At 41.2% G+C, this 26,015-nt stretch overlaps 1 protein-coding gene across 2 annotated transcripts in view; it reads left to right on the top strand.

Annotated features, from left to right (window-relative positions):
* The first annotated feature begins 2,944 nt into the window (after positions 1-2,944).
* Positions 2,945-26,015, top strand: part of si:dkey-71h2.2 (low density lipoprotein receptor adapter protein 1) — a 37,699-nt gene continuing 14,628 nt past the window's right edge. For both annotated transcript variants that reach the window (XM_034580219.1, XM_034580218.1), the window contains exons 1-2: positions 2,945-3,236; positions 23,857-23,999. In XM_034580219.1, the coding sequence (XP_034436110.1) occupies positions 3,152-3,236; positions 23,857-23,999 (228 nt within the window). In that variant the 5' untranslated portion in view covers positions 2,945-3,151. The remainder of the gene's footprint in view (positions 3,237-23,856; positions 24,000-26,015) is intronic.

Genomic DNA, 26,015 nt, shown 5'->3' on the forward strand with positions numbered 1-26,015 from the left:
GTGTGAGAGACAAATAGCATGAGATTACGACATTAAAACTGGAGGAGGGGGGACAAACTGTATTGCAGACAGGATAGCACCCATCAGGGAATGTAAAACAGAAGTGACTGAGAGCATGATAGCCAATTAGATCAGTCTGTTTTTTTATTTTCTCTCTGTTTCTTTCTGAGTAGAGACCACCTTACTCCCCCGTCTATTATAAATCAATTTCATGAAGCCCTCTCTTTGTCTGGCTGTACTCTTACACTTCTGTCGGTGACCTCACCTCCTTCCTCCCCCTTTTTGTCCTTTACAAAATACAGAAACCCTCACAAGCATGATTTGTTTTATGGGGGAGATAAACAACCGATCTCTTCCTCAGCCATGCTGCAAGACACTGAGATGATTTTTACTACCTTAAGGAATATCTCCAGAATTATAGGACGCAGTGTTCACAGCTGAATTGGGCGACGCATGCTGCGCTGTTTGATTCCTCGCGTGTGAAAGGAGTCGGGCTGAAAATGACATTCGGAAACCGTTCAAGCCTGGATTCAAAGAGGCCCTGTGACATTGTGGCAGATTTATAATCATAACTACAAATATTTATCACAGATCTTTTACAGAAGCAGATGAGAGGCAATATCACTTCAGTGCATTGTTATAGCTCAGCTTTTAGCCTTTAAGAGGCTTTTTCCTTCCAAACTGAAGAGGGAGAAATTGCGTTAGTTTTAAAAATGCTCATTCTAATGCAGATACGCGCATTAGTAACAACGTGGCAGCAACACAGCACTCTGAAGACTCTCAACTTTTAAAAATAGCCGCATGAATGCTCGCTGCGTATCCAGGACAACACACATATGCACACACACACACACTGACACACACACACTGACACACACAGCAGTTAGTGTAGCTGCAGTAGTGTGCACTGCTGAGGACATTAAATACAAACTGAAGACCCTCTCAAATATTCACGGAGCACCAAAAGTTTCAACAGCAGCATGCCACCTCAGGCCGAACTGTAATAACCCCTTCTAGAGGACTTGTGAGAAATACGTGACTATACGTGCACTGCTTAGCTTCCTGAGTGTGAAATACATGTGAGAGAGGAGCTCAGATGTGACATGTTAACCTGTGCTGGGTTGTGGAGAGAATAAGAAATAAAGATTTCACCATGAAGGACAAAAAAAAAATGCAATGTTTTGTATGTGTCAGAAATTTATTTCTCTTTATTCAAAGTTCAAGTGGAGTTGGAGGGTTCACAGTTATCTGATGCAACACATGCAGACGAAATGCTTTTTGGGTGGGGGGGTGTACAGCTTTACAGTTGGAGTGCACACAATGCACCAGAAGTCACCAGTTCCAAACTGGAAAGAGGAGGCTGCAAGTTGTTAACCATCTGTCACACCAAGCCTTCGTCTTTACTGGTCTTTGTTTTCTTTATTTATAGTTTATTTTGTTAAAGAAACTAATTTTTAACTGATATTTTATTGTCTATTTACAAGTGAAAATGAGTCTATTCAAAGTTGTAATAACCAATTGCATCCAATAGAGGGGGCTAACATGCAATAAATCGAAAAAGACTAATGCATTAGTTTGACATTTGCCATGTTTTATGGTTTATATTTGTTTTAGATCCCCAACATGGAAAACTGGTAAAGATGGGATGAAATGACCAGATGAATCCTGTCATGAAATGAAAAGACACATGATGATGGGTAGAAATATTATAACACATTACAAGGGGATAATAAAAGCTGCTGATCAACCACAGTTCAATTATCCAGAGAGAATCCGAAGACAAACAGTTCAACTGTAAGCTCATTAACCATCAGCTCATTAGTGAGTGTAAGTCCATTAACACTGCAATAATTATCTAGTGATTTGTTTCTATGCTGGAGATTGGTGCTTCATAGGGCAATAAAGCAATATCAATCATGATTGCAATATAATTTTCATCAATAACAGCAACAGCTAAATAAAAGTTTATTTAAAGGTTCAGTGTGTAATAGATATCAATATATTATTTTGTGTGGCAATATGTTGTTTAGTCAAGCAGAAAAAGCCCAATACTTGCTGCTTCCTGCATCTAAAATGTGAGTATTTACTGAATTTTATTGTCCATCAGGTAGAAATTAATATTTTTGTGTTTTAAACTGTTCGTAAGACAAAACAAGACATTTCTACAAATTCTTCTTTTTTCTAGCATAATATTTTACTAATCAATTAAGTAATCTTAATCTTAATTGTGAGTGGAAAAACAACCATTTGTTGCAGCCTCATAATCAAATATTTCCCATGATGGCTGGCCAATACAAGAATATCATGACTACGCAATAATTATACATTTCATTTCATTTCATTCATTTGTTTATTTAAAGGTTCAGTGTGTAATATTTAGTCGAAAGGGATCAAGAATGGGCCATTTATATTTAAATAATTGATATTTACATTGGGAGCGTGTCCTCTCTATGGAGGCAGCCATGTTTTTTTTGAGTTTTTATGACAACTGAAGGCGACCACAGGTTCTCCTTCATGTTTGGAAGGGGAGGGTGAGGTGAGGGATATTCAGCTGCAACGTGCAACTTCACCACTAGATGTCACTAAATTCTACACACTGAACCTTTAACAGGCTCATTAATCAACTGGCCAGTTTTGAAAATGGCAACCTGAAATCAAAATAAAATAACTTGTTGTAGTCAGGCAGGTACAATGCATTACAATAAGTTAAAACCTACAATACAAACTGCAGGCAGCAGAAGTCAGTCAGTACTGTGATCAGATTATCAATAAGACATTTCATTCATGGTGCAAACAGTATGACTCATATTTGATCTGCATCAAAACGAGCTTTGTAAACTTATAATAAATGATCACGTTGATATTCATCGTGATAAGTATCGAGGACACGTCACAGGTCGGTGAGGTAGTGAGGACACGCCCCCCCCCCCCCCCCCCCCCCCCCCTGTCACCAGTGGGTAGAGACACAGGCTGATAACTTGTATCACTGCTTCCTCCTCCTTCTCTTCCTCCTTCTTCTTCACCTCCTGCTTCCTCCTCTTTGGCGCATTTGACGCCGTCGAGCTCCGCCTGAGCCTTCGTGGTCCGGAGGAGACTCACCGGGGAGGAGGTTCTGGAATCCACCTGCCGGAGACCGGAGACACACCTCGGGATGGACGCGCTGAAATCCGCCGGCAGAGCGATCATCAAGAGCCCGGGAGTCCCGCGGCACACATGGGGAACTTCCAAGCACGAGAGTGAGTGACAGCTTGTGTGTGAGTGTGTGTGTCCAGATGTGTGCAGATGTGGTCCAGTGGTGTAAAGGTGCTGTTGTCTGTCAGAGGAGGACGGTGTGTGCCTCAGTTGTGTGTTAATGCAGGAGAGCTGTTGTTTGCCCTCTTGCCACTGGCTGATGTGGCCCCACTGTGAAGTACTGGTGTGTACTGTTGTGTACTGTTGTGTACAAAGCTGCTTTATTGTGTGTTAAGTTTCAATCCTCCTCCACTTCACTTCCTCGTGCCTGATATGGTCAGTCCCAGTGCCTGAGCAAAAACAACCAGCATTCACTCAATGTAGCCAAATTATAATCAGTACTGGAAGTTGGTCAAATGTCGATTAATCTATCAACAAAAAAATGACTGGCAAACAATCGTTTCAAGTGTTTAATCAAGAAAAACAATATTTGATAAGTATTTGCCGCTTCTTGCTTCTTAAATGTGGGTATTTGCTGTATTTTATTGTTTGTGTTTTGAACTGTTTGTCAGACAAAGCAAGACATATTATTCTCTTTCTTCTATTTGAATAACACAAAGTCCCGAATAATTGCCATAACGAAAATAACCATTTGTGGCAACGCTAAAATCAAATACTTTCAAGTTGGTTGGGCAATAAAACAATATGAATAAGTATCGCAATACTATTTTCATCGATAGCAATATGAATTTAAAACTACAACCTTCACGTAGTCTTCTAACGTAAAATAGATAATAATTTGTGATATCAACTGATATGAAAACTTTATCTTGATGTCATTTGTGGCCATATCACCAATCAAAGAATAATTATTTCACGTATTTACACAGTGTAGAATATCTAACGGCATGAAATAAGGATGCTATGTCCTCATGGTCTTTTGTTAGCTTTGTCATAACACACAATATGGATGTAGTTCATATAGTATTTTAGTTTAGCCACATGAAAATGTTTTAATTTATATGTACATTTTTCAGCAGTACATTGAAGGGAAAATAATACAAGCTTTTATTAGGGAAAAGTTACATTCTTTGGTATCCATTAAAAACACACTAGACAGATGAATAGATGAACAATAACTAAATTACATTCGTTGATATATACTACTTGACTATATCCTGCTATGTGCTTCTAGTTTTTCAAATGTATTGTACGCAATACGCAAGACTGCTCCCGGACTACTACAGTGTGAGTACAGGAGGTTGTCGGCGCTGAGTGAAGGGTCAGAGCCACGAACCTCAGCGCCAGGCAGAGAGCGAGGGGCTGCTCTGCTGCCTGCGGCTCTGCTGCCTCACTGATGTGTGAAGTGTTGTCTTCGGCGCTTCCTCCCTGCAGCTACGTCGCCTGTGAGCTTCTCCCCGCCATAAACGCCAGCATGCTGCTTCTGCCTCGTCCCGAATTCCTTGCCTAGTGAATAATCAGCCGTCCGTGCCAGCTTTCATTAAACGTGACTGATTAATTTCACAGGCGGGACCTATGGGCTCGGTTCCTCCACGCTCTCGAGGAAATGTTCTACATGAACTTGGATTTTAAAACTTTCATTAGATTGGGACATTAATGAGTCACTCTGATGGGTTTTGGATGCATTTGGTTTCTTAAGTTGAGCACAAGACGTCAACGCTAAGTGACAGGTTGTCCTGACCGGTTTGGGATGATGGCTGCCGCTCTAAAACTTCTGATCTTAGCTTTTGTTCTAACACTGATGGAAAGGAGGACTTTTTTATTATTTTCCCCTCAATGGCACCATTTCTCCATCATTACCGTGGCACCTGTACAATGGCAAAAGCTGATGAGCAAAACCCTCAACATGTTATCTGGGGAAGACATTGTCTGTGTCACATTGTTCTGCAGGAGCCTTGTGCCTTAGTTTTATTCTTGTAGGTGTCAGAAAAGGCAGAAGGATACATTCAGTGCAGAATCTTGGGGAGGACGGATTACAGCGTCTGTATAGGAGAATGTTTGTGTCTGAGAAAAAATCACCAGAGGAATCGGGCTAGAAAAATGGGATCACAACAGACAGACAGACAGACAGACAGACAGACAGACAGACAGACAGGACAACTGCCGATGTCCAGAAGCTACTTAGCAGGCAATTTGGAGGGAGGACGGCGTCCTTATGCCAGCATGTGGCGATGCGTCAGAGACTGCTGTCGGAATGCAAATAAGGAGACATTGCAGCTGCTTGGCACCTTCACACAAATTAGGTGTGATTAATGCTTCGGGGGGGAAAAAGTGATGAATCATTTGCATCCTGTGTACTGATTGGAGGAGAGTGTGGCTATAAAATCGCCTCAGTTCGATAATGACAGTTAATCTGTATATGAACTGTGCCTTGCCAAGTTGTAAAATAGTGAGGCTTGGTCATATGACAGATAATCAATACTAGATAAATCTAAACTACATACAAAGGTCAGGTATTAAATATGACAATAGATCAATATAAAAGCATTAGCGGCAGTGATTTGTTTTAAAGATATAATATGAAACAATTCTTTATTAAAATGTTAAAAGAATAAATAGACCTATGTTGCGTATTTTGTGGACTTTTTCACCTACGTGATCCAAAATGATTTCAACTATGTTCAAACCCAGAGAAGATTTATTCATGGTAACAGGACGTTTTATTTTGGTTCGCCTCCACCCTTTGTATGAGTCACATAATGGATCGCGGTTATTTATTACCGTGCTGCGTAAAGTGAATAAAACGTAACATCACCTCGTCCGTGAACATGATTTGTGCTGAGTCACGTCAGGTGGAATTTCCATCGGCAATGGTGGTGAAGACGACAACTCCCATGATCCCTCGCTGCTTCACAACGTCATCAATTTCAGTCTTGTTCTGTTTTGTCTTGATTGATAGACCCCTAGTGGCCAAAGGTATATATTGGAGATTTAAATGAGACTGGAGTGTTAGGCTACGATTAGACGGGGGCATTAGAGGAGGGGGCAACGCCACTCAAAAGGAAAAGCTATAATTCCACATGCCGACTTAATTGATTGGGTGACTCCTTGACCTGTCTGCTAACAACACTGTGAGGCTGAACCTTCCCCTTGACCAACACTTTAGCTAATGACCCATCCAGACGTGCAGCTCATTACATTAGTCTAATGTCCGAATGAGCCCCTGAGCCACTTATAATGTAGAAGTCATGACAGGATCTCATTAGGTTTGATATGTACAACATCCAACTCAGTTAAAGTCTGAATCGAATGCTGTTAGATTGATTTAAAGGCTGCAACACTTAAAGGAGCCATGTACAGTGATTACATGTTATATTTGCCTTGTTAAAGGGAATGTGCACTTAGTCCATTACTCCCATGTCTCATGCACAAAGGAAATAAAAGAGCACATACCTCCGCAAAGGCTAACGTGAAAAACAATATCCAGATCCACTCCAAAATCTGATGGGTTCTTCCTTGGCTAATGCTCCACCCCTCTAGAAGATTTAATTGAAATCGGTTCAGGAGTTTTTGAATAATCTGCTGAAGTAATGAGCCAATTTCAAGTTGTTCAGGAGGTTTTCTAAAAATTAATACGTTTGAGTTGGAATAACAAGTTAATCAGAAATAATCACATTTCCATTCTTGCAAACAGCGACAAACCTCTGTAGATACACTCGGCTCTGTGAATCGTTGAACTAAAATACTCATTCTCACCAACCTTTTGATCAAACTAACAGATCAGTATTAAAATGCCCTGTTAGGCTCTGAAGTACTTTACTGTCACGGCGCCTCTGGCATTCCTGATGTGTGTTTATTCTACTGACAGTGTTGCAAGTCTGACTAATCCATTAGTGCTTGTGACGGCTATTAATTCAGCCAGATCTCTTCCTCTTCTGTATTTGAACAACCTGAGGATGGGACGCACTCTGCATGATAATGAAGTAAAAACCATGGATGATTAGTTGCTTTATAAAGTTATTCTAACCCTGTAAAGAGGAAGAATTTTTTTTATTCTCCACCTTACTAACACAAAATGAGCCATTTCTGGACATCAGCAGTAGCCAGCCTTCAGTTCTTTCAGCCAGCAGTGAACTGACATGTACACTACGTCCACATTCGCTACCCGTGGCCGTCCCTCGTCATCTGTTGAGGTCAAAGCCACTGGCAGGACGGAAGAGGACGCAGCGTGTGCCCGGAGTGCGAGCCATCCCTCCGCATCATGTCACACAGAAGCAGTGCAGACCTTTCTGCATCTCAGAAGTCACACACACACACACACACACGCTTGCCCTTGGCACCAAGGACGTCTGCGCTGTACAGTCTGCATCAATTTAAAATCCTGTAGCTTTGGGACACAGTTGAATCCGGTGGGACTGTGTCCTTGGGTTCAGGGCTGTTGTTTTTTTTACCTTGAGACAAAGAGGTTTTGTTGTGTTATTTGTGTGTTTATTTGTTTGTTTGCAGGATTACGCAAAAACTACTCATTGATTATCATAAAATTTAGAGGGGCGGGGCATAACCCAAGGAAGAACCCATTCAATTTTGATGTGAATCTGGGGTCGGATCCAAGAATTTCTTTTCAAGATTGGACGTTTGTCAACATTTTTTATTTATTTGCTTATTTTCTCAAGACATAATTCATGGTTCTTGATGAAATATGTGGCATATAGGCCCTGATATTTATTTGGTGCAGATCTAAAAAAAAAAAATCCGGATCTAGGGCATTTAAGTTTGGTTTCAGAAGGGGGCTGTTTGGCCTTGTTGGAGGGGATGCGCTCCACCGAGTGCCTTTCTAGTTTCTTATTCATTTCCTGATGAATATATCATGTCTGGCTTCTGCTGCACAGCTGTGTGATCAGTATCAAAGAAAGAAACAGAAACTAACGAGCCTCATTTAGTCGTAGAACACACAGCTCCCGCGTGCTTCTGTTGCTTTGAGGGGGGAAAAAAAAAACAATAATGCAGTTTGCAGAGAAGAGCTTGATCTGGAATCAGTGGACTCGACAGTCATTAGGTTCGACCGGTTTGAGAACTCTGCAGTGAGTACAGCTCGTGGTTCTATTAAGGCTGACAGGGGCTTGACTGAGTGACATGGAGAAGGCGGCGGTGTCAGTTAGCTCTGCCCCTCGAGGAGCAATTATCTCTCAATGGCTCGTTAAGACTCAGGAGCCCGTAAGTCATGGACGAGGAGGAGGAGGAGGAGGACTGTTTGGGATAGACAGGATAAAGATGAAGGGTGTGTCAGAGGAAAATGGATAAAGGCTGGGATCAGTGTGCAGCTCATACAGAGGCTTCCCAATGCTTTAAAAAGTGATAAATAAGATGAGGAGTTATTATGATGGAGCATATTTGTGTTATGATGCACCATTAAAATGTCATCAACGCAGCGTTGACATTGAGTACATGTCTATGTTCTATGGAAAGCCAGTTTAAAGTGTTTTCCCACTTGTGCTTAATGGTGTCTAACCATGCAGATAGCTTTGTTTTCAATTGCCCATGTCGTAAAAAGTACATTTCTAACATTTCTGTCATCACTTTAACACTAAGGAGGTAAATGGAACTTTATTTGCGGTGCTTAGAATCCTTTAAAAAAATGACAGTGATAATAATGAGCAGAAAAAGTGTCCAAGATTTCTCTGGTTTCTTTGGAACTACACTGGAAACAGTTAGAGGGATCAAATCCTCATAAGGATCAGAAAGCTTGGGACAGAATCAGTCCTATTCAAATCCTGGTGTACAAAAGCGTGTAGTCAGTGTATAGGGTGGACTTTGGGTCTTCTCATACATGACAACATACCAAAAAACAAACCAACTTGTTTTAGCCCAATACTTAAAGCTGCCATACACACACTCACTAACTAACTCACCATGTACACATTTCTACTAAACCTTGATCTTGTCAGGGGGTTAAAATATATAGACAGATTTACATTCAGCTTTCTTTGTCACCATAAATAATTAAAACAACATAAGACACATTGTCCATGTAAAATCAAAACGAAAACATGAATAGAGAGCAGCGTTAAAAACTTAACAGCCAGTCGGTGGACATTTAAAGTGCTGACGCGTGCTTTGGTGTTTGAGGGACGTGAGGGAGCATTCAGTCGGAAAATTAAACCCACGTTTTAGGTCACACAACATAAACGATAGACGATAATTCCAATATTTATAATGCAAACCTAACTTTTAGTTTGCATATTAAGTACTCTACACCGTTAGGGTATGAATTTATGCTCCATATCGTTTTTGTGCGTGTCTGGTAGTTCAGTTGTAACATGCACGCCATTTGGTTTTGCTATAGATCTGCCATTAACCCCCCGTGTCGATGAAATGCTTGCAGGGTGTTTGTACGAGGCTTTTGAGCTGCTGCAGTGCGTAACCACCGTCGACTTTGTGTGTTAGTGTGGTCGATGTTCACACTTTGCGCTCCATGTAGAGATCATCCTCCACTGTGCTCTGCTCATTGTGAGACTCTCACAGTGTGTAATTGTCCCTGCTCTCTCGCAGCAGGAGTTATGTTACATGAGTGGAGTGTAATGCTTTCACCCCCCCCGACCATTCAGACTCAGAGGAGGAGAGTTTCACACTGCTGTTCATTTTATTTAGAACAATCAGGAAATGGTGATGTTTTCCGTTTCAATAGTACTTATTTATTCATATAAAAATCTCACTTACATTGAAATCTGCATGAAAAATAAAGGAAAAGAAACAAAACTCATCCGCTTGCAGTGATCGAATGAACCCAGGCAGGCTTTATCACTGTGAGCATTTTCCACTGTAACACATCATCTTCTGCTTGGCGCTGCAGTGCTTTCAGTGGCGAGGTTCTCAGTTTATTTAACACAGCATCAACAGGAAAAGGTTGCATTAGCATACAGTGCGTGACCTTTTACTGCATTTGCCCTGTTTACAGTTGTACACGCACACGACAAAAAAACGTAATGTACCAAGAACAAACAGTAGAGGATGGAAAAAAGAAATGCAGCTGTAGGGAGGTGCAGTGTTCTTGTTATGGGAAGTCATTTTTATGTGGCTTTGCAGAATATGTCCATGTGACCAGTGAGTTAAAACTGTGAAATATAAAGTCTTTTAATGTATTGGTTCTAGTGCAGGGTTCCTAAAGAAGCAGCCAATCGGTGCTTGCACTCTCACATGGGAAAATGCATCTTTATAAGTGGCCCAGGCATCACTTTGTTCTGTAAAAAGTAAAGAATTTTCCACAGACTTTTGGTAAATTCATTTAAAAAAAACTCAAACACTTTCACCCACCCCTCCATCGGCATCGTGGTGAGTAGATAATGAGTGCATTTTCATTTTTGGGTGAACGATCACTTTAAGTATGAGCAGACTTTCCACCTTTACACTCGTTCCTCGCAGCCTCATCAGCCTCACAAGTCGCAGACTGAGGAGAGATTGGATGATTAAGTGCTGCTAATGGCTTTTCATGGTGCTTGCTTTGAGGAAAGTAACCTTTCTAATGGGTTTCTAATTTCAAACATCGGCAGTTGCCAAAGTTGAGAGGTATCTTATTGATTATTTGAAGTCATTTAAACATGTATCCTTTAGGGGGTCTTTGACTTTAAGAGTCCAAAAAGCATGAAAATCCGGATTTGGTTCAGTTTGTTGTCGTCTCTGCAGAGGAGCAGCAACATTAACATGTTCAGACACTGTCTTAGAGATTTGCCTCTGTACTTTTCTCCCTTTAGTAAAGTATTTATATAAAGCCTTTTCCCTTGTGTGTTTGAAAAAGGGGCAAAGTGACTGTGAACATGACACCACTTTGATTTCAGTAGTTTTATTCAGTTGTACTAATAATAACTAAGAGGATTTTGTGTGAGTGCACAACCTTTCAACTCTCTCTCCTCTTTGGTCAGATGAGAGCTACATGAGCTAAATCCCCCCCCCAAGAGTCTGATTAGTTGGATTATTGTCAAAAGCAGTGACAGCTCTGCACAGACTTTATTTCCGCTTCTTGCTCGACTCAGTTTTTCATTATTTCCTTCAGTGGTAGTATTGTATGTCCCGCACATTACATTTTAAGTCAGTATTCACTGTATGTGTGTCAGTTGGTCAAACCCACAACTCGGGTCCTGACAGAAATATTTCAACAACTACTGGATTGTGAAGAGTTTATATTCAGACATTATTATGCTTCTCAGAGGATGAATCTTACTTTGGCAATTTCCTGGGATTTTCTCTCTCGTGCCACTATTATCTTGCCATAATATTTGCTTTATTCGGTCAAGCCCCTCTCAGGATGAATTGTAATAATGTTGGTGGTACCCTTGTGTTTAGTGCTAATTAGAAAATATAAGCATGCTAATTAGAGCCCAACCAATATAGATGTTTTGGGGATAGATCTATCAGGGATCACATTTTTTACGATACTTGCATATTGGATGCGTGGTTTTCATATCGGTGCATATTGGCAAATATAAACGTTAATACCTGATTTTTTTTGATGGTCCACTGGCCCACCACCGAGGCGGCAGGATTTGTGCTGGTGCTGCCGATGAAGTGAAAAAAACAATCATCACGAAACTGATTAGCTATGGCCGCCACATTCCAATTTACTGGGTTACGCTGTTTTTTTTCAGTCTTCCTCTTCTGACACCACCTCAGGTCACCAAGGTGCATTTCTTCTGCATTCTCCTTAATCAAGTGCGACAATGGCGGTGCAGGATATTCTCACATCAAATATGTTTTCCAACAGGTTTGTTTGCGCAGGTTTCACCTCACGCAGGGTCGACAACAGCTTCACCTCCTCTTGTCACACACGTGTTGTCTTGAGTTTTAATCCTGCTGTTGTTATGGGTACTTGGAATATTTTAATATCGTTGTGTTACTATCATAGCTCTGGGTTTTATCAAAGCTTAGTGGGAGCCCATCTGTCCTTTATTCCACAACTATCATTCCCGTGTTAATGCCTTAAAGACCCGACTGTGCAGAAGAGATTTATCTTTACTCTTCCTCGTGGTTTAAGGATAACGGAGGACGTTTTAGCCGAGGATACTCTGAACACTTGGGATTTCATCTACCTCTGTACTCAAAACAGAAGAGTTAAGTGCAAAGACACTAATACCTACGTTTATTACATGTCGGGGTTTAGTTGAATCCTTAAAACCTAATTTTCTATTTTCCTGCGAAGGTTATAAATGATATTTGAAATTTCCCTCTAGGAGCAGCTGTTAACTTTCACATTGACTCTCTCGTACATCGGGCTGAAAACATTCATATATCGAATTCAATTTCCGATGACGGCAATGTGATGTTCTTTCACGTTTTCACACGCCGCCTCGACCCTGTAATATTTAAACTGTATATTTTCTACACTGTTACACTCCACAAATATTGATTTTTTTTTTTAAGCCTCCGCCTCATGTTATTAAAAAAACGGCTCCACATCATATTCTATATTGATTTTTTTTTTTTTGTCAGGCTCTTGAGAGTTGTGTTATAGCAAGTGTCTGACGTTTTCTCATGGCCCCGCAGTTTATATAGAATGTGATGTAAAGGGTTGTATGGGCTAACTCTGGTTATCTAAGCCTATAGGTTTTTATTCCTGTCCAACAGTTTAACAATAACAGAGATGAGAGCGTCCTTCACTCCGACATCACATACTAAATCCATGCTTAGGGCCCTGTTTCACCTCCATGAACACACACATGTATACGTTCAAAACCACAGTTTGAGTCTCTGGGCTGTTTCGTGCAGTGTCTCTCTCTGGAGGGGTTTTAAGCACCAACAATATTCCCAGGCCTGAAGTGTGGTGAATTATGCAACACGAGGAAACCGGGCGCCTCTATCTGCTTGCTCATGCTACACACACATACTCTACATGCACACACACACACACGCCAGCGGTCCAGCTTTTCCTGTTTGGTGCGTACATAAAAGTCTCGAAATCCGAGTCGTCTTTCGGTTTGATGTCCATGACAACCGTCTGTGAAATGGGATATGCTGTCACTCCGCTCTAAGAGTCTTTCTGGGCATGTTTTCAACTGTTACTCTGTCGGGGTGTGTGTATTTGTGTTTGTGTGAGAGAGAGATTATATACTGCAGATGTGTGTGTGTGTGTGTGTGTGTGTGTGTGTGTGTGTGTGTGTGTGTGTGTGTGTGCGTGTGCGTGTGTCAGCTGAACCTGCCCCTCCATTTGGGAGCTAAATCCCATCTCCATGCTCTGTGCCTTTTGAAAAATTCAAACTCCTCTCACCATTTGTGACACATCATGTCCCTGTTCGAGTTCAGCAGCGAGAGCCGAGGAACCCCTGTCCTAAAAATAACCTGCGACTGTCACAGTGAAAATGGAAAACCTCTGTAGATCATGTATAAGCACAATGAGCGTGTGTGTGTGTGCTGTTATAGTGAGAACAAGAACTAAAAAAGACCAGTAGGGGTTTCCCTCATTAGAGTCATTTCGATGCTGTGGTTGTCAAATTGAATTGAGTTGAGCTGTTAATGTTTAAACCAAGATGAATATTGAGATTTTAACTGTTTCCTCTGTTTGTCTTAATTTAAATTATGAAGCCAAATGCTGATGATCAACTTTAAAAGCTGCTGAAAAATGTGCGCCTGCTGCTCTTTAGTTGTCTTGTGTCACTAAGAATAATAATTTCTGTCTTATCTACATTTATTTTACAATAATTTGAATATTCTATATTCTATACTTTGTGCATAAATAGGAATTTAAGCTTTTTTGATATTTTTACTAAAAGTCTGTAAACAGGCTACATGCTGCTCTCTGCATGAGTCTCACAGCTCTGTAGCTTTATACATTTCCCTGCCTCTACTACTCATAATATTTCAATGTGTTTTATTCGCACTTTTTGAACACTGGTATTCATGATCACTTTGGTCACTATAATTGTGAGATGAGATTTTAATAATGACTTTGGGAACCCTGTATTTTTGTTTCCTTCACATTTACAATTTCAGTTTGTTAAAATGCAAAAATCCTGATGAGAGAAGCTCTAAGTAGATTCTAAGCTTTGAGAGTCATAATCATATCCCTGGGTAATTCCCTGTTTACGTGGTATAACTGTTGCCACACCTTACTTCTAGATGTTGTACAGCTAGTATGCAGCTTCAGAGGGAGACTACAGGCAGTATACAGAGCTGAAGATGCACAGCGACCTCCTGTGCAAGGTTAACAATCTTTTAATCATTTCAATCTCCAAAATGAGGCTGTGATTAAACAGCAGTGAAGCACAGTGCTCGTTGTTGGAGGTGAAACAGTAAAATGAAGCTCTTGGGGTAAGTAAAGGTGATTTTAAGAAGGCTGAGTGATGCAGCTTTTAGTTTTATGTTCTACTACCATCATTATCTAAAGGACTGGAACATTTTCCATCACAAGCTTCTAACTTAAAAACCGATAAGTAAAAGGTAAAAAATATAACCCCTAAAAAAAGTTTGAATGATGCATTCCCACGCCGTTAAGCCGGAGCCCAAGCACTCACATCGATTGCACCCCCCCCCCCTACAATATCCTGATACTCCAGAGACCTGAGCCGAGGTATCCAGCTGTGTCAGACTAGCATCCATCACTCGCATGGAAGGGTCTAAAGTGCTGCACTGCATTAGAGGGGATTCCTGTGGGAAGCCCTCGTCTATTAACGGGAGCACTGAGATGCTCGGTCTTAAATGAGATCAGCGGCTCTTGAAGGTGACTTGTTTTGCTTCGGAGTGATAATGGATCGAGGAAGCTCAGTGTTGTTTTCCTGTATAGCACTCGGCTCGAGACAGAGATTTGGAAATGTGTTTTTCTGTTAAATAGAAAATATTAAAAATAAGCCTATTATAGTGTTTTTAAGGGGTTTCTTCTGAAGGAGCTATTTCTAGTTGATGAGCTTGGTGAGATAGGAGCCGGCAGACTCCGGGGGGAAAAGATCTGTATCAGCAAACAGAAAATCACGCCCTGTTTGACTTGCTAATGAAAACAATCCTTCCACGGTGCTGAGCAGTTATACTTTGTGAATAAATTGCCGCGAGGGAAGATTTCTTTGTGTTAGTGTCTGCATTGTTAATTTGGTTGTGTTATCGTGGCATGATTCTGCAAATGTTTACTCTTTCTCTAATGAACTATAATAAAGCTGTTGTCCTTATTCTCCTTATTGTTGATTAGGTCACATACAGAAAGAGCTTCACATTTTTTTAAAGTAATAACTGGAGGTTGAAATATCCAATTAAGTTATTTTCGCTATAAAAATGTAATTTAATGCTTCAGACCTTTTATGGAAATTTCAAAAATATGAATTTAACCGACAGCAGCAGCCGACATATTAGGTAGAGACAAAGATTAGTCACTGAGCCACTCAATAAAAATGATTCAAGACACTTTTAGTGGACATTTACTGTGCAAGTCGTCTCCATGCGTCATTCCCTTTAGTCAACGATGAACTCAAACTGTCAGGAGGTTGTAAAGAGTCTATATATAGTGTAACAAGTTGTGGTTCATGAATAGTGAAGCAGAGAAAACTCTATCTAACAGAGCACGTAGGCCAAATATTATTCATAAAAGCAAAGTCCAACACTCACTCTCCTTTTTATAGGTATTATTTGGTCTCCACCAACTCTTGAGGGAAATGTCTTGATTTGTTGCAGCTAAATACTCCATCATGTTCTCCAGATTCACTCAATCAAAATGTCGTTTTAGACATAAAATCCATTCAGTAAATGTTCACGTATTGGCAGAAGTGCCCACGTTCATCAAATTAAAAAAAAAACTCAAATACGAAAAGTCCTAATTACCTTAGTTGGATGCTACAGTTCTAAAGTGAATGTGCAGCAGCAGAGTAGAATCACGTCAGATCAGAGTTAGGTGGAAAGACTTTGGTGGGAGATTTAGTGTCAAAGCAAAAACAAACCTATTTGGCAAAATTTAGGATTTTGGATACCGTAACGCTAAAACCTGATAACATTAATGGGGCGAGCTGTAAATATTGTCTGATAAAGATGGCAGCGTCTTAAGGTAACACTTACAATCACACATGCACCATAACAGTGAAACTCCTGCTATTGTTGTTGTGTACCGTGCTAATGTTTTACACAGGTTTTTAAAAATAGCAGTTGCCATGTGTTCAAACAATTACCGTGCACTGGAGGCACCTAAAGTTCCTCCGGTGCTGCAGGGAAAGTACCTGCTCTGAAGTGTAGGAGCTAAAAAAGGCCTCAAAACATTTCCCAGAATTGCAATTTGCACTCAAAATAAACTGTTCTTAAAACTATGCTCCATTGTTAATATGGAATATTGGTCAGTGCAGCTTTTAACTGTTGAACAAACAGCTTGGATTGAATCGACTGCTCATATAAGGTTATAAATTCAAGCCCTTAAGGAAGCTTACAGCAAAACTAAATTTTAATGCACATTGCAGAACAATATTTATTTATCTCTGCCTTAAATCACACATTTCCACCTGCTCTTACTTTGTTAGCAAGGACAGTTGTTGGTGACCTAATTGTCGAGTCACGAAACGCCAGGCAAGTCCGAATATCATTGAATCAACCAGATGCATTGTCCACATTAACATTATTTTACCTCAGTGCTCCTGGGAAACACAGTTACTAGAATATACTGTTTTCAGTTATTCTGCTGCTGCTCTACACTGTGGATGCTGCATTGTAGAATAATGCCATACGGCTTGTTTTAAAAAAAAAAAAAAAAGCCAAGTCATTTTCTGCTTATCGAGCTCAGTCCCTCAGCACAGCATCATACCAACTGTCACTGTCTGCAGAGCAAATGTTAGCACAATTGTCGCTGTGGGATGCCGGCTATAAATAGAGCACAGGAAGTCATTCAGGAACAAAAAAGGACAAAAAACGTCTGTGTTGACTTTTATTTTGAAGCATGTAATCATGCCTGCCCTGCAAAATAACCCCCCGAAGCTAATCCTATTTAATTCTCTGGACACTTCTGAGGACAAAACATGCCTCTTAGAGTCGAGGAGATAAGGTTGTTTTACTGCCGCACATAATGTGAGGACGTCGGTTTGATCCTCTCTAATTAATGATTCACAGGAGTCTGCGGAGGACGGTTCCTGGTGGGAAGGTTGAGGCCGATGTTTTGCATAATGGCTGCAGTCAAAGGCAATTAGCATTCAGGACGTTGCAGGAAAGGCTTTTATCAAGTTGGGATTGTGTTTTTTTAACCGCGGCTTATCACACAGGCTGTGTCTCACTTACAATTTGAATGCTTTTGAATTTTTATTGAATCATAATACTTCCAAAGAATTGGGCACATTTCCCATCCAGATAATGTTGATTTCATTTGGCAGCGTGAGATTGTAAAAACCACATAATTTCACTCGTGTGACAAATTCACATTTCCCAGTTCAACCTAACCAGCTTCCACTTTGCGGGAAGCTCCATTTGTTCAGCCGTGCATATGCCAGATAACTTCCATCATCATTATGATTACCAGCAGATACTGTGTCTTGAAGTGAAAGCAATTAATGAGGGGTGTTGGTGAAAAGGGGGGATTATGTTGAAAGACCCACACCAGCACCGACTCATTCAAGGACCTCCGGGGCAAATGGTTGATGCATGAACCTTAATTATTTTCTACTTCAGAGATATGTTTTCTCTCCAGTGTAAATGAAATAAAAAGCTTGAAGGAAATGGTACGGAAGCCCGATGACTCCACCGTGCCGGAAAATAGACACAAATGCAATTAAATCCCTTTTTATGGTGCTGAAGGGTTGAATCATGCTTACGTTGATCTTTTCCTGACAGTTTTTTGTGTGGAAGAAAATAAAAAAGCATCACATGCAAGATTTGTGAGTTCAATCAAAAATCGCCACGAAAAAGGCTTTCGCACATCTCTCAAGAGATTTGTAATTAAAGTGGCAAATGACAAGTGGCTGAACTTGTTGGTCGTTCCAAATAAAAGAACAAGAGAAATGGCATCTATTATAAAGCAAAGGATTTTTGTTTGAAAGAAAACACTGTGAAATTACTTAGTAAACAGCCACTGAAGAATTGGCTCTTTACTGTGCAACTAATGCGTTTTGGCACCGGACTTTTATCATGATTACTAGATTTTTGCTAAAATCAAACCCCCAAACAAACAGAAACAAGTTGTTAAGCAGAGACATCATTTTTTTCACCATTCCCCATATCGCAGAGCCAAATAATTAGCAACAATTATTTTGTTTAATAAAGACTTTTAATCAAAAATTTAAGCAGCAGGTTTATGCAAAAACAAGTCAATGAAACATTGTGGAAGGATGGGACATGAGCCAAGAAAGAATTCATTGAATTTTGGCGCAAACCGAACAAATATGTTTTCTTTCTTTAACATTGACAGTTTTTTTTGTTTTTTTTTCACATTTTCACTATTTTCATAGGTAATAATTCATGGAGCTTGAATAAACAAACCAGGCACATTTTGGGAACTGATATCTCTGAGTGTGAGTAATTTGCTGTGTCCTGATTGAAATCAAGGGGACTTTTGGGTCATGGCATAGAAATGCGCTGTATTAAGAGCCATTCATGTTTTTACCATGTTCCAGTTTTTACCGGATCCACCCCGTCATTTGTCAGGATTTGCCCTCCTTTGTTTGATGTGATAATGAAAAGAAAATTGGGGTGGTAATATTTCAAAAACCCACAGTATGAGGTTTTTGTCTTTGGTCTCATGGGATGTGTAATATTCAGGTCCAGAGGTGGGACTTCTGTGTTCTGCTCCATTTCAGAGCGCAGCGGTGATTTGTGGTCTGTGCTCCTCGTTTGATGCCTGGCCAAGGTGTTCGGTAATATCATTTACAGGTACCACCTCCGTGCCGCCACTGGGTTGCCTAGCAACATAAGCTGTTTGATTCCCAGGAATGTGTTTGTTGTTATTGATGTTATCAACATCTGATGCATATTGTATTGTCGCGCTCTCGCTGGTTGAGAGAGGTGGAACATTAGAATTAAGAAAATGGTAAGAAGAGTGAGAACTTGAAAATAAGGGCAAGGCTCTTCTTGGTTCCCCCTCAAGGCAGAGTCAGAACCCCCCTACACACACACACACACACACACACACACACACACACACACACACACACACACACACACACACACACACACACACACACACACACACACACACACACACACAATCCAAGCTCCCGGTCTTCCCTGAATGCACGGCCTATTTTCCCTGTCAAGGTGGTGTCCTAGATACAAAGTTCCATCCATAGTAAAGAGAGAGAGAATTTATTAAGAGGGATGTGGATGATGGGAATATCATCAAGCTCAATGTTTCCCTCCTCATATGTTGTGTATGCAGAATATGATTTAAACAAAGATTTGTGTGAAACCTCCTCAGGACCCTTATGACCTGAAGGGAAAATGTGGAATCCTTAATATTGTGTCCCTGGAGCAAACACTTATTCTTACAACATTTGCTTTTAACTAACACGACAGTGTCCTTGGGACTGTGTACATGTGTGTATGTGCACCCCCCCAGTGAGCTTATGCACTTGCCCTCTCCTCTCTGCACGGTGCCTGTGCAAATATCTCTGCATTCCTGTTGATATTATTAATTAACCACAAGCGTAGGTGTTCAGCCAGAGCAGAATTCACCCGGGTACGATTTCAACTCCTCGTTGCAAATTAAATTACTGAGCGCGGAGCTCAAAGAGACAGCTGGTAAACGCTGCATGTAGCTGAAGGCGTGCGGCGCACATGGTGCCTATTATACCACAACTCACTCACTTCCCTGAGTCAGCTCGGATGCTGCGAAACGCTACACTGGTCAGCTGTTTGCTCAACAGAGTGTTGAATGTTTAACGGCGCTCTACGTCTCAGGAGCAGGAGCGTTATAACTTAATGTGAAGGCACTTGAGCCATCAAATTGCTGTGTTCCTGTCACTGTAATGCACCAGGCGTGAGGGTTTTGTGTGAAGATGATGGAGTCGGGGCGCTCAATGTGTTGCCAGCCATCAGTTTCAGAAAGATGTCATCAGTGCATCACCATGGCGTCGCCCTCCCTGATCATGTTTTGTGCTCTTTTAAGGCTAAATCCATACCACTGAAAACTGCATTTTCAAAATAAAATGATCTCAGTCAACACAAGCGTTTTGGCTCAGTATCAGTTTTAATCCAATCCCTACTGACACGCCTTACAGTGCATATCAGCTGACGACTTTCATACACTGGGCATGTGCACGCCATTGTAAACAGGAAGGCATGCACTTGCCGGTATACACAAGAAGCATTTGGTTGTTAATTGCAGTAAGTGGCTACAAAGGAGATTGCTCGAAAAATACCTTGTCTTCTACGTATGTAAGCAGCTGTGTCATTGTAAAACGCAGGATTTAACTGCACAACAGTTGTTAGCAAAGACAACAGGGTCAGCAACGCTTGTTATTCATTACCCATGTAGCGTTCTACACTGGTAGCCGAGCCAAATACCGGTTGTTTTCTCCTGGAAGGTGGTCATGAGCCTGATTAATCGATTTAGCGTCCACGTCATCGTTTTCAAATTTCTCCTTCTCTACCCATCCAGACTTAAACGCACCCCCAGAGTTTTCAAACCTCAACAGCTCAACCAGTGTTTCCAAACTACTCAGTTTTAGCAGTTCCTAAACTCCAAAGTAGCACGGACGGCGTATCCATAGCAGAATTGATAACGTAGTGTGGATGTAGCCTGACTTAGATCACCTTGATGTTGTAGTTGCGGAGGTCACAGATGCAGACCTTCACTCCGGCCTCCCAGAGACGGTTCTGGCTGAGTGCTCCTCACTATTCCCTTAAACGTGTTAAAATCCAATTAGCCTCCCTCCGCTTGTTCCTGTCACTCTTATCAGTCCCAGTCCCTCTGCACACTCGCACAGGATTTATAAAAAATTTAAGCCCTCCTCCTTTATGGGGATAATATATTGGAAACCCTGCAGCATCAACATGGAGCTCTTTAATAATTCATGTGTGTAGCCTGGTGGAGACACAACATGGACTGCAGCACTTTAGCTTTGTGGCTGTCTGACAGTTTACACTGTGCAACCCTGCAATGAAGCCTTTGACCTGGAGTTGTTCTAATGTGACTTAGGACAATTGAAAATATACTAGAATTTATTTTAGTTGTTTTAATTTGACCCTTTGCTAAATCCTGCCATGCTGTTCCTTTCAATCTTGATATATTTAATGTGGTATGTATGTATTCAACCAATTGGTAATAAAAGGGGGGGGGGGGGTATTCAGAGAGAAAATAACATAAAATAGATAAATACATTAAAATGCAACACAATCAGCTTTACATAATAACAGTTAAAACACTGATAAAACAAAATAAGAAAATAGAGTTGAATATAAATAACAGTTTGAGCTAAAATTATCATTTGTCTTGCCTTTAATGGCATATTCATTTATTTCTGTCCTATTGTTCTGATGTTTCTGTCCTACATAACCTCCATGTATTGATTGAAAACTTTCCATTGGACTTGTTTTGAGATTCCTGTAAAAAGGGTCTTAAATATGCACATAAGTTACTGTGTCCCAGTTAAAAACAAGCAGCTTCACCCCGAGCACACTGTTTATTTAAAGGGTTTAGTGTTCAATTAGTGATACACATGTGTAGCATTGTATTGTTTGAAAAGGAAACCCAAATCGTACAAATGTATGTACATAATTTTGCTTTTGTTTGCCCTTTTTATTAAATGTACGCAGCTGCCAGTTGTGTATCCTTTATATTACAATAGAAGGCAGTGAAGTTGCTTGTTTGTGATGTTCAAAGGATTGAACGCGCGGTGAAGTGAGAGTGAAATTCCACTCCAGGGACGCTGCAGTCTCCCTGATCTTATTATTCCCTTTGTGTTGTCCTGTGGCTGAACCTGACCTCTGACCTCCTGTAGGGAGGAGAAACCCCAAAAAACTAAATTCCCTCGTGGATCCAGAGTGCGTTTAAAGGAAAGTGTGACTCAAAGCACACCTTCCATGTGAGACACAATAACATGAAACTCTCAACCCTTAACTGTCAAGCACTTCTCATCCAGAACCGTCAGAAGCAGCAAACCATTGAATCCACCGGGCACCTTTCGCAGTCACGTGTAATAACATCAGCTGTGCTCTGCTGGTTCGAAGCAGCCCCCACGGTGCGTTTGAAGACGAGTTAATAATTCAGAGTTGCTGGACGCGGCGCAACGGGGACGGTGTTCTGTGCTGCTCGCCTTCACAGCTGCACGGGGCCTGCCAGTGACAGATGGCTCGTCCCATGTGGAGCGTTTGGTGCCAGTGCGGCCCAGTAGAGTGTTGGACAGTGTGTGTGTGTGTGTGTTTCTCATTCTTCCGCCCCCCCTCATGGTCTTTGTCAATCTAAGGCTCTTATTATTCGGTGTTATGAGCAGAACACAGAACAGGGCACGACTTCCCTGTCTGTTCATCATATTATCTGCTTTCCTCTATCACAGCAGACCTTTGGTGTTTTAATGCTTTGAAGTGCTGTGGATCGAAATGAAAGGATCGCGTTTCGCTTATCGTCTCATTAAGTTTATCTCGGAGTGGGTTTTCTGAGTTGCTCCTCGCCTGACGCTCCTCTGCAGGGTGTCCAGGTGTCTCTGGGAGATATTTTAAGATGCCTGCATTGGCACAGCCCCCCTCCCTGTCTGCAGCAGGGAGCTAGAGGACAGGTCGGAGCTACTGGTTGGAAATCACAGCAACAGCAGGACGTCGGACTTGGTCTGTTCAGTCTATCAGCACCGAGCTAATACTGGGTTTTTCTGGCGTTTTTATTTTCTGCAGAAGTTCTTGCTATTCACCAATAATGGATGTCAACAAATCTGTCTTAAATCTCAGTGGTTTAAGGATGGAGGATGGATTAAAATTCAGAATTACAGGCACACACAATATCCACAGTATGAGGTTGAGTCAAGGCCTTGCAGTCTATAGGTGTTTATGCTTCAAAACTAGAAGGGTGCTCTGAAACCACGTACCTCCTCAAAGGCTAACGCCCTGTCTCACCATGTCAAAGCAAGGTTTCCCATAAGTTATCTAGACTGTGGCGGCTCGTCGTATTCTTATTTGTCCTGCAACAGTTTCATAATGAACCAAAAAACTTTATACAACATAAGTTTTATCTAAGTTATTGTTTTGCTTCTTGCTGCATCTTTTTTAGCTGGAGCATCACTATCACAGAAAGTTGATACCGTCCAAGCAGACAATCACATCTCATAGTTACAGTTGCAGTTGCACACATACCTGCAAGTGGCATGCAATGGAGTTCTCCGTCTCACGAGAAAACTTGGTTCACTCTTTAGTCAGTGTATCCGTCACTCTGTTGGAAATGCTGCAGACAAGTTACACAAAATTCCTGGATCTGCCCATTTATTCAGATCCGCACCAGAATTGAATGGGTTCTTTTTTCTGAGCCATATAGAAATCGTTTCACAAAGTTTCATTGTAATTTGTCAAGTAGTATTTGCGTCATCCTGCTGACTAACAAACAAAACGAAAAGAGATATCCTCCTGAGGATAGAGATAATGAATGATCTATAATAACCATGCATACTCTCACTAAAGTTGATAAGTATCCTAATCTTACCTTCCAGTGAACATGTATTTTAAACTGTCATCTTATTCTGAGTTGAGAGTTGTACATTTATACATGACACATTAATCTGTCATGCCAATCATCCAGAAGTATTTAAAAAGATTAGTTATTAGCTACATGGCATTTCGGTGAATTTCTCCGTCTTTTTGTCTCAACAGAGCTGCCAGAGAACTGGACGGACACCAAGGAGACGTTGCTGGAGGGGATGGTGTTCAACGTGAAGTACCTGGGTATGACACTGGTGGGCCAGCCCAAAGGAGAGGACATGGCTTCTGCTGCCATTCACAGAATCGTCACCACGGTGAGTCACCACTCACCTTCTGACTCGAATAACCTCATAACATATGATATTTTGCTCTGACATTTTAGCTTGGCTTGTGCATAATGTTCATTTAAAACCTTTATTCAGCACGTTATTTCATTTATCCTCTTATGTGCAAACAATTTTGTCTTAGATTCTGTTGCCCCCTCATTAGCAACACGAAATTTCGAGGGTGACATTGTGAAGATTTCAATTACAGCGGTGCTTTTTATAGAAATTCTCCTGTGGGTTTCACAAATTACAGCCTCAAACTGCAATGCACATTATCTGAATGACTTAAAGGGAAATAGATGTCACATCCATGACGACCAATGACTAGATGTTTTTGGGACAGATTTTGGCAAACATGTTGCTCCATATCTACAATATATACAACTTAGGGCTCAACTTAAGACATTGAGGTGTTGGTGAATCAGTTTGCTTCTCCCTAGTTAGTAAGGGAGCAAACTAAATGGTTTACTATTCCTGTCATTTGATGCTTTGGTCGATCTTCCATGTTTCTTCTTATGACTGTACAGTGGGGCGTGAAATCGTTTTTTCAGATCACTTGGCCTGCTTTGTTTTGTCGTAAATGTCATTTAAAATATTTTTCTGTCTATCAATCTACACTTAATAATCCATGAAACAAAGTCACAAACTTTTTTTGCTTGTGTTCAGGTACATCCCGTTCTTTAATTAACTATAACTATATCCAAATTGAGGGTACCACTAATGATGATGAAAGGGAGATATATTTTCGTCGTCAGGAAATGGTTGTGGGTACTGTCCCATAGATGATCATCTAATTTAGTGTTGGTGGAACAGCGTGTGCTTCATCACTATGCAGGAAAAATGAGCCTTCTTATTTGTGGCTATTGGGGGAAAAAGATCCAAATGTCCAGGAACCGGCTGCATTGAGGGGGTAGAGCGGTCGTCCTCTAACCAGAAGGTTGGCGGTTCCATCCCAGTCTTTCTCAACTGCATGCCAAAGTGTCCTTGGGCAAGAAACTGAACCCCAAATTGCCCCTCATAGAGAAAAAGAGTGGTCATCAACACTAGAAAAACGCTATATAACTACAGAACATTTACCATAAACTCTGCACTGAAATTACTTAATTAAGTGGTGAATTCCTCCAACTTTCTCTAATTCTCTTGGCAAGCACATACAGTGAGGTCATGTTTACATAAGGGTCAGCGTGGCCACATGGGATCACGGCTGCTAATCCAGGATTATCTGGAGTTGAACACTTGCGGCCGTCAGATTAGTGATATGATGTTTATTCAACATCACCGAGCCACACAGGCTTTCTGAGCACGGTTTTTCCACATCCATTCACAATCCTGTCAATTCACATGACACTTTGAAAAACTGCAAACTGTTGCATGTAAATCACCGGCCGTGTGTGGCTGACAGAAGAAAAAAAACCTACCTAATTTTGTCTTTTATGTTTTGCGAATGAATGCCTGCATTATATTCATGCGTCTTCCCTTCAGGCACACACACACATGCTCACCTTTTCACCGAATGCTGCCAACAATGAAAATGTCTAATCTGCGGGAAGCCTTTCTCTGCGGGGAGAAAAAAACCTGGCACATGCAGCCTAATCACACACCCCCTCATTTCTCAATTACGCACAGAACCGAACCCAATGGCGGGATTAAGATTCTATTGATTTACAACAGGACAGAAGAAGAAACTCCGCTGTCTCTGTCTGTTCCCTTGGAAACCAATCAACCTGAATGGGACGGCTGAATACGTTACGATAAGACAAGACAAGACAGAGGGTGCGAGCGTATATAGAGGCAGGCTGAACTCGGCCTATCTCCAGCTGACAGATTGGTTTTTGCCTCGTGGCGCGACACTTGTAACATAGCGGCATAAAAAAATGTTGCACCAGTCGTTAGCGCTTCCCACATGAATGAGCTGCCACATTCAGGCACGGCAGCGTTTTCCCCTCCCAGTTTCCCTGAATTCAAGTGATGTGGGTTTAAGGGGAAAGTCTCAAGGGGCTTTAG

The sequence above is a fragment of the Hippoglossus hippoglossus genome, chromosome 24, assembly GCF_009819705.1.
Source record: "Hippoglossus hippoglossus isolate fHipHip1 chromosome 24, fHipHip1.pri, whole genome shotgun sequence".
NCBI classification, from domain to species: Eukaryota; Metazoa; Chordata; class Actinopteri; order Pleuronectiformes; family Pleuronectidae; genus Hippoglossus; species Hippoglossus hippoglossus.